Consider the following 10,230-nt stretch of genomic DNA (forward strand, 5'->3'; position numbering starts at 1 on the left):
TTGTGTCTAGTTTTTTGAAGTCTAAAAAGTTTTTAAATTTGTGTGCTATTTAGTGGTATAGCAGTGTTGTTTTTTAGGCATTAACTCTTTATCACTTCTTCCCGATAGTTGTTGATATAAACATTTTTAGCTTTCCTTTAAATAAGAAATCGTCTTCCATAAATATAATGTTATAACTATCTTTCTTTTAAGTCAGTATACGTTTGAATGCAGTAATACTTACATAAGGCTATATAAATGAGGAGCTTCTTCCGTGATCAGTGTTTTGCATTTTTAGAATTTTTTAATAACTTAAAAATCGGAGCACGGTCTACACTATAAAACGGGTGAGGCAAAACTTCCCAACCAGTGGCCCAAGAGCTGCTACCCTGAACAGTAGGATCAATGACTATCTGGCTGTCCTGAATGCTTATTTTGTGAAATGGGGTCTTTGGTTGAACGTCGACAAGACTGATGGTGTGATGATAAAAGGTAGACGTGGTCGGCTTTATCCGAACGCTAGAGGTTATATCCCACAATTGACCATTGGTGGCGCGAATGTTAGGACCTCTGATAGGATGAGGTACCTGGGAGTTATTTTCCACAAGAACTTCGAGTTCTACAGGCATATAGATGGTGTCTTGCAGAGGGTTAAGGTGGTCTACCACATGTACCTCAGATTGCTCCTGCGCAAAGTGCGCCTCAGTACTGGGATCAGACTTCTGATATATCGGCAGATTATCAGACCTCTCTATCGTATGCCTTTCCAGTTTGGTTTGGTATTTCATCTCACCAGATGGTGAGTCTTTGGATATGGGAGAAAATAATACTGTCGTCTTGTCTGGGTCATGGTCCTAGGATCTGCTCCGATGGCACTTTCCGTAGGCCCTCATGTAGGACCATATATAAGTCCGTTGATTTCCCAAAGGGTGATAATTTTCTAATCGAATGATTTGGTGGCAGATTGCTTCCGGGGGGCTTCTGATCTGGAGACCTTGCATGTGAGTAGCTACTTCTCACCGGTAGAACTTTTGGCGGTTAGGAATGTAGGTCTTCTATACGGGGATGCAGGCGTTGTCATGATGGAATATTACGGTTTCATGGCTGGTCTCATATTCTGGGTGTTTTTCGGCCAAATCTCGCTTCAAACGAATCTGTTGCGTTTGGTATAGGTTCCCCGTAACGATCTGGCTAGATTTCAATAGATAGGATTTCTTTTGCTCCCAACAAATACAACTTAGCGCCATGGATATTTGGCATTGGTGTCGATCTCTTACGCTTCGGGTTTTAGTATTGGTTCAGTTTTTCATCGCAAGAAATGATTCGGTGCAAAAATGATTTTCATACACCCTATATTATTTCGTGGATAAAAATGTCCTTTGCAAAAAAAGTCGTCAATGCTTTGCTCTGGCTTTTAGTCAATTTGTTAGTGTTGTAACCATCGATGGTGAGGTTTTAAGTTATAGAAAACTTTGAATGTAAATGCATTTGGGATAGCAAAATAATCCGTAATTGATTATTTATTTCCATATATCCGACCATAGCTTTTAAATTTGTTTTGTTCTCTTTACTTTTATTTGAGGTCATAAACTTTGGCTTTAGTTTAAAGGTCAATGAATTTCAAATATATTTAGTTTTAATTATCTTTATAAGGCAAACTGGTTTTACAAAACCAGCGTTTAAACTGTAGTTAGCAAAATGCACATCTCTTTAGCTAAAACTCTTTTTAGTTTTTAAATCCACCCAAACTCCTCTCTTCCCTTCCCTTCCCATTATAATCCAGTAAAAACTCAGTATAAAATTTATATTTTTAATAAAATTAATTTTTTTATTTGTTGGTTTTTTTTTAAGAATTTGTTTGTTTGTTGTTTGTTTTTTTAATTGTTTTTTTTTATAAAATAAAAATAATCACTAACTAAATAATTTACATAAAAATATTTTTACAAAAAAATTTTCATTTCATTTAAATTCTATAGGTTTTTTTTTATTAATATTTAAACTTAGAAATAAAATGAAATAGAACTAAAAACAAATTTAACATTGAATACAATAAATTATGAATTATTTTGTTTGTTTAAATTTATTTATAAAATACAAAAAAAAAATAACTTAAATAGAAATACAATAGAATTGTGTTAAAAATAAAAAATTATAGAAAAAAATGACTTCAGTGCTGGGGTTTGATTATTAATAACTAATTTATACAAGTTGTTTCTTTTTTTCAAAGATGATAATGACAATGATGATTTTTAGAGATCGTGATTTATATACAAAGGTTCGCGAATGAATGTTAGTTTGTTCTCTTTTCTTTTCAGGGCACATACGAAAAATGTATGTTTGTTAATTTTAGCTTAATTTTAAATCTATTTCTAGGGGTTTTTTTTTGTTATAACTAATTGTCTTTGTTGGTTTGTTTGTCTTTTTTTGTGGTTAAATTGGTTCTGTACAGTTCTGGTATTAAGTATAACGATAGTCTGGCATCACAGTAAGTTTCCCTTGATTCAGGGAAAATCTCTCTCTCTTTTTAAGCACAAATACTTAGGTTTTGGCGATAATAGCTTAAGGGAGTTTGTGCTAAAGGATATTTTTCCGTTGTGGCTAAATAACGTTTCTTGGGTCTTTTGAAACTACCCGAATCCATCCAAGATCAGTGCTGATAGCGCATGGTTTGTGAATGTGCAATGGCAGCAGTTTGTTGCGATTGTTGCTGGCTAATGGAGTGTTTGCTGGAGCCATGATTGAAGGAACGACGGCCGGTGGTGGAGACTGCCAACATTTGGGGAGGATTTCTCAGGGGCAATGCTGGTGGCACGGGTGGTGGTGTGGGAGTTTTTGTTCTCAGACTGCTGGATTGTTGTTGCTGTTCCACTGGCATAGAGTAGTGGGTATTGCTGTAGATGTAATTGGGATCCAATTCACTGGGTGCCACATTGTTGGTGTAGTCATGTGAGGTGCCATAGTGCAAGGGTTGAGGCTGATAGTTGAGGTTTTGTTGCACTTGCTCTTGATTGACACTGTCATGGACAATAGGCAGATCAGCATAGGAATAACAGGAATCACCCACAGCTGCGGTCTGTTGCAAGAAATGAGGTTTGGTGTAGTGGTTTAGTTTCTGAGCAGGAGCTGAGGCAGTTTTCATGTGCATAACAAAGGAGGCGGAATCTTCAATATTTTTATTCGATGCTACTGTTTGTTTGTCTGCCATAATAGTGCCAGTGGGAACTTGCAATTGCTGGAAATTCTTTTGTTCACCATTAACGGGCAAAGTGCACATGGGTCCATAATGCTGCTGGTTGACATGATGTGGGGTATAGGTATTGGGGAAGGTCGAGTGGATGCCCAAACTGCAGGGATGATGTTGATGTCTGGTCATGTAGTCTTCATCACAGAAAGTCTTTTGGTATTCACGTTCTTTGTGGCCCAAAGCCGAGTTACCAAACAAACCACCCTTCAAGTAGTCACGAATCTTGTGGCGGCATCTGTACACAATCAAAGCCAAGGCGGTAATAGTGGCAGCTGTACCCACCAACAAAGCTCCTATTAAGGCTTGTTTACGTGGATCGGTGTGTGAGCAGCCCATAACAGCGGGATTCAAGTTTTTCAATTCTTCACCTCTTAAACGTTCCGGGAATTCACATACAATTTCAGCCACATTATCGTTGGTATTGTTTTTGCTAATGAGCAAGTTTCTCAGCCACATAACACGGCAATCACAGGCCATGGGATTCTCAGAGATGTCCAATGTTTGCAAGTCCTTCCAGGGGAATAAACCCTCAGCTAAAGTAGTCAAGGCATTTGCCTTTAAGTTGACATATTTCAAATGAGGCAAACCACTTAAGGCTCCTTCTTGCACTTCCATCAGCATTTTGTTCGAGGCCAAATTCAAATATTCCAAATTGGTATTGGAGGCAAAGGCACCATTCATAACACGCTTCAATTTCAAAGCTCCGTTAATTTCCAAACGTTTCAATTGTTTCAAACCAACAAACGCTCCCTCCAGAATAGCCTCAAAATCATTTTGGCCCAAGAATAACTCTTCTAAACGTCCCAAAAGACTGAGACTCAATGAGGGTATGTGTAGCAATCTGTTGTCCGACAAATCCAAAGTACGTAAAGCCTCTAGGCCATGGAAAGAATCATGCGAAAGATTGCGCAAACCGGCACCTTTTAAATTCAAGCGACTTAAACCCTTCAAATCCTGGAAAGCAGCAGAAGGCACGGTAAGCAAGGAATTCATGCCCAAAAACAATTCAGCCAATAAAGGCATGGCTTGGAAGTGTATGGGATCGGGTATGGAGGTCAAGGCATTGTCATCCAAATACAAAATCCGTAATTGGGACAAACCATCAAAAGCCTTGGGATCAATGAAACCAATACGATTCTCACCCAAATTCAATTCCTCTATTTTACCCAAAGCAGCAAAAGTGCCCTGATGCAATTCCGAGATTAAGTTGCCGCGCAAATTCAATACCGTAACAGCAGCCAAACCAATAAAGGTTTTATTGCTAATCTGGCCAATTTTATTGTACTGCAAGTGAACTTCCTGCAATTTACGCTGATAGGCAAAGGTACGTTGAGGTATATTCATCAAATGATTCGAAGATAAATCCAGGAATGTCAATTCAGCATAGAATTGTATGGATGAATCGATGGTTTTGATTTTATTGTTCTTGATGACCAATCGCTGTATGGAGGGATTGAGGGCAATGGGCAGGACATCCAAATGACCCTCACCGCACTGTACAATCAAAGTGTTGTCATCACATTGACAGCCGGGTGGACAATTGGCCAAAGCCTGGCTAGGTGAGGAGAATAAAGCAATGATGCTTAAAATGCTGATGATTTGCAGAAACATGTTGGTATTGTATGTAGGTGATGATGATGAAGAAGTTTTTAAAGTTTGGTAAATGAAGTTGAATTGAATGTTTTAAATAATAATTAAGTTGTTTGTGCTTTTAACAGGCAGTCCAAGATGTTAAAGTTCCATATTCTAAAAGGAGAATAAAATGGAGAAGAAAGGTAAATTAGTTGAAGTTTTTCACAGGGAATAAAATATAATTTTTTTGTTAAAATAAACGAATAATTGTGGCTTTAGGTAAAAAACATTAATGAACAAAAAAAAAATTTGGATAAAATTTTTTTTATTGATATTTTTGAGAATTTTTTTTTATTTTCACACACAAAATTTAATTTTCAGTATGAATTTAGTTATAAAAAAATTTACAATTCAAACAAATTTATTTTAACAAATTTTATTTTTCAAATTTTTTTTTGGAATATTTTTTATTTTTAGTTCTAGATTTTTGTCTTTTCACGAAATTTTTTTTGACCACAATTTTCATTTTAAATTTTTCTTTTATTTTAACAATTTCTTTATAATCTTTGTAGATTTTATGGTTTGTTTCTAATTAGTTTTTCACACCCACCTTTAAATCTTGTGGTTTTTGGAAATTCTCTTTTCCAAAGTAACAAATTTCACTTAATGAAAATGTTGTTTGCTGATGAAGAACTTTATTTCAAACACTTTAGTTTTTGGTTTAACACTTCTTAGTTGTTTTATTTTTTATTAATAATTTTTAGGTTTTTTTAATTCAGGTTTTTTGGCAACCGTGAGCGATAATCCAAGTGTTCGCTTTAATCACGGTGGGTTTTGAGTTTTATATATTTTTGCTTTATAATTTTTATTCAAGTTGTTTACGTTTTCATAAATGTACGTATTTTTCACAATTTTGTTTGTATTAAAACATTTGTATCTTTTCTTTAGAGTTATAAAAAATTTCTTGTTTTATTTTCTAGTATACAACCGTACACGATGAAGCAACGAACTACACTGATTTTGTGATGCACTTAACGTTCTTACAATACCTCGGTTGCGAGTAAAATCCATAGAAACTCATAAGAGCGTAACTAAATGAGCTAAAAGAACTCCCAAACTATTGTTTACTTTAACCAAAAACACACACAAAACCAGCCACCCTAATAAAGGGTGGAAGCGAGAAACGAGAGTAAGGGAGCATAAGCAACATAACAAGAGCATAACAAGAGAGAAAGAGTAGGTATATAAACAATAATAGAGTAATAATAAAACAGGTTTTGTTAGAAATGAGTACACAAACAGTGATAAATTTCTCATTGCTATGCATTACAAAAACGGCAGATGTTTTTTGGTAGTTTTTTTTATTTTGTATCTAGATACTTTTACAGAGAGTAAGAAACTTAACAATTTCAGAGATACATTTATTTTAGCACTAATAATAGACTAATAAAAGAGTAATTTAATGATTCAAATCAGCAATAGATGTCGCTATAAGTCCTATTTTACTAAAAATTTTATTTTTTCAGAGTTATTTTCTTAACTGAGAGTTTAATTTTTAGAGTTTGTGAGTTGTTTAACAAAATTTCTCAATTCATTCTCAATTGCTGTGCCTGGCAGTTGAGGTCAAGGCGGCTGATGTTAAAGCGCGCAAGATATTTCTTAGCAAGATTTTATGTGTAAAAAAAAATACGTAAATTTTAGGAAATATAAAAATTAGCAAAGAAAAAAATTACGTGAATATTTTGCCATGAAAATTAAAGGAAAACTAATTTTATGAACAAGAAAGTTCCCAAAAATACTGAAGTATTATCACGAAAATTATATACAATTTGATAAAAACAAGAAAAATGGATTAGTAATTAATGAAAAATAAAAATAACTTCATGAAATTTCAATTGAGGATTTAGTTGAAAGTTCCCAAAGAAAAAATGTCATTGAAATTTTAAAATAAACATCAGTTTTTTTATGTTGTGAATAAAAGTGCATCAAAAATATTTATAAAAGGCAATCATTGGAAACTATTTCTTTAACTAATCAACCAGTTGAGAAATTCCAAACAAAAAAATGAACAAAAAATATTTGAAAAACTGAAAAAAATTTTAAACGTTTGTAAATAGTATTAAATTCACTTTCCTTTGGAAATATTAAGAATATATCTAAATCTACTCCCCAGTTTGCAGATACGAAACAAAGTATTTGTTTAGAACCTTATTATAAAAAAAAATCTAGCGGACTCTGTGCCTGCTTTGCCAACAAAATAAGAAATTTTCAGAATAAAAAATTAAACTCCTTATGAATTTATGCGATCTTGATATTTATTTATTGCACATATGCGATTTCTGGTCACATCCAAACTTAACATAAACCATAAAGGTCCCAATACCTACTTTATGTATAAAATTGGTTAAAATGGGTTGACGCGTTTGAGCGTGATGCGGTGACTTACGTAGGGTCAATATCCCCTCCTCTTTTGTATTTTTATAAAAAATTACTAACAAATATTTGAAAACTTGGAGTGTTTTTTCTATAACAAATTTTTAAACAAATATTTCATTTGGAATCCTTAAAAAGTTTTTCATATCAGCTTTTCCAAATCACTTTCCTTTGGATGCAAAAGATGTTACTTAATTTTTCTATAAAATTGATAATTTGTAAGAGATATGCTAATGTTCATAATAATGAGATTTTACTTCTTTGGAATCTCTGTGCCAAAATTTGTATAAAAATCTGACCAGTTCATTACAAGCTATTCATAATCAGCCCAATTATGAATAAAAATTCCCCAAAAGTTTTTTTTTCCTTTTCTTAATTTTCACATTAAATTTGATTAGGAAAATTGGATAAAAGGGAAAAACTCCCGCAGATTTTTTATTCATAATTGGGCTGAATTACAAATTAAAGTCACTGTGGTTTTGTATTGGAATTTAATACTTTAAAATTATCTTTTGAAGAAGTTACTTCAATTTTCAATAAAATTGATTATTTGTAAGAACTTGTAAAGAATTGAAATCGAGATAAAAGTTCACAATAAAGAGATTTTACTTTATTGGAATCTCTGTGCCAAAATTTGTATAAAAATCTGACCAGTTCATTACAAGATATTCATAATCAGCTCAATTTTGAATAAAAATTCCACAAAAGATTTTTCCCATTTCTTATTTTTCACATTAAATTTGCTTTGGAAAATTGGGAAAAGGGAAAAAACTCCAGGCTAATTTTTATTCATAATTAGGCTGAATTAAAAACTAAATTCATTGTGGCTTTGTATTAAAATTTAGTATTTTAAAATGATGTTTTGAAATCTACAAAGATGTAGTTTTTAATAGTTGCCTCTTTATTAAATTCAAGAATCAAGTTGGATTTGAATAATTGAGAATAATTCATTTAAACAAAAAGCAGAGTATAATTTCTAGCCCGCACTCTTCACTAAAACTTTAATTTCAAAAAAGACAACAAAATTATAGAATTTTTTAAGCAAAATTATTATGTATTAAATTTTAGCACACTTCTCTTACCTTTTACCAATTTAACCAAAATATTTATGATACTTTCTTTAACTAACTTCATTTCACACAAAAAAAAAGACTTTGAAAGCAAAAATGATAAGCCAAAACTGTGTCATTTTATATTTTAATAACTGATACCCAGCATTCACATTCGTTTTTTATTTTTGTTAAAACAAAAATTCATTTCAATACCTTTGTATTCTAAAACTTTCTAAGCCAGATTCTTAATGAATGTCCAACATTTTTCAGACACGCGTGTTATAATTATTTCCATAACAATAAATAATTGCTAGAGAGATTCTTATTTATTTTATTTATTTATATAGATTAGGCTTATAATTAAAATTATAATCTAATCTTAACTGGGCAATGGCAACTTGGGCCTTCAGCTCAATGTATACAGAAATAATTTTAGAATTATAACTTATGCTATAAATTTACAATTTTTTTTTTTACAATATTTACATAATCAACGTTTTTTTTTTTTTTTCTTTTTAAATTTCATTGTATAGTTTTGATAGTTTAAGGAATTTATTTATTATTGATATATTGTCTACTGAGGGATGGGATAGGAGATTTAATGGGTTAGTGTTCTGGAATATTGTTAATTTGGCTTTTCGCGTTTGGGGACATTCGTTGAAATAATGGGAGGGCTTTGTTGGGTACGTTATGTTACAGTTGCAAAATGGCGTAACGTTAATGTTGTATAATGGCCCGTGTGTAAGTCTGGTATGTCCTAGTCGAATTCTAAGAAATTTTATCCTATCAAATCTATTTAGTTTTATTTGGTCAACTTCTGTAGAGTTGATTGTAGTGCGGTTAATATTTATTACTTTATACCAGGAAGATGTAAGACTAAATAAGTGGTCTTTATTTTGCTGACTAAAAAAGCTGTTTATAAATTTTGCAATGTCCCTGCGATTATAATTTTGAACTAAATAAAGGGGTTGTTTGGCTGCATCTTTGGCGGCGAGGTCTGCAAATTCATTACCTTGTATTTGGGTGTGACCAGGTATCCATATTAGAATAATATTAGGAAATTTATCTATCAATATATTTCTGATTTTGGAGATGTAGTAACCATTGTTTGCGGTGTTAGAGATAGATTGCAACGAAGAAAGTGAATCAGAGCATACGGCAAATTTTCCACTTCTGTCTTTAATGTACAGTAAAGTTTCATAAATAGCTATAATTTCTGCAGAATAAATAGAGCTATAGCATGGTAAAATTGAAGACTTAATTATACGATTATATGTAGTGATACTGAATGTTGTGTAGCTGTCAGTTTTTGAACCATCTGTATAGAGAAATTGATAATCTTTAAATGAATCTTTGGTCATGGCAAACATTTTTCTGAACTCTGCTGGATTTGAGTTAGATTTTTTAAGATCATGTAGTGAGGTATTTATGGATCCATTATCAAAGTACCATGGAGGGTATGATTTCAATTTGTGATTCCGTTCTGGAAGGTTTAGTGGTATATTGAGTTTTATGCAGTTCTCTACTGCTCTAAAAATTGTTGAAGCTACCTTAGAAACTTTCTTAGATACCTTTACTTTCCTTACTAGTTGCTTAATACCGTTGTTAGTACCGAAAAATAAGTTTTTAAATAGTTTCGTTATTAAAATTGCTTTTTGTGCATAAATTGGAATAATCTCTGCTTCAAATAGCATATTGTTGACAGGAGTAGAGCGCAAAGCGCCAAACGATGTTCTAATGGCTGCATTAATTAAAGTGTCAAGTTTCATAAGTTGCGATTTGGGAGCATTTCCGTATATTGGCAAACCATAGTTTATTTTAGATAGAATCAGGGATTTAGTTACTGAAATAAGCGTATTGGTACTGCAGTTTAGTTTTGGACTAGATAGGCACTTAATAATATTAAGTCTCTGAGTAAGAGAAGCACACAGGTAGTTTATATGGTCACTC

At 32.6% G+C, this 10,230-nt stretch overlaps 1 protein-coding gene across 1 annotated transcript; it reads right to left on the reverse strand.

Moving 5' to 3' along the window:
• Positions 1 to 2,150: 2,150 nt before the first annotated feature.
• trn (tartan) lies at positions 2,151 to 4,860 on the reverse strand. The gene has a single exon (XM_065505407.1). It carries the CDS (start codon positions 4,832 to 4,834, stop codon positions 2,627 to 2,629), a length of 2,208 nt encoding a protein of 735 aa, XP_065361479.1. The 5' UTR covers positions 4,835 to 4,860; the 3' UTR covers positions 2,151 to 2,626.
• Between the last annotated feature and the right edge of the window lie 5,370 nt (positions 4,861 to 10,230).

The sequence above is a fragment of the Calliphora vicina genome, chromosome 3, assembly GCF_958450345.1.
Source record: "Calliphora vicina chromosome 3, idCalVici1.1, whole genome shotgun sequence".
NCBI lineage: Eukaryota > Metazoa > Arthropoda > Insecta > Diptera > Calliphoridae > Calliphora > Calliphora vicina.

Excerpts from the sequence above, each read along its gene's own strand:
- trn (XM_065505407.1), bottom strand. The coding sequence starts at position 4,834 with ATGTTTCTGCAAATCATCAGCATTTTAAGCATCATTGCTTTATTCTCC.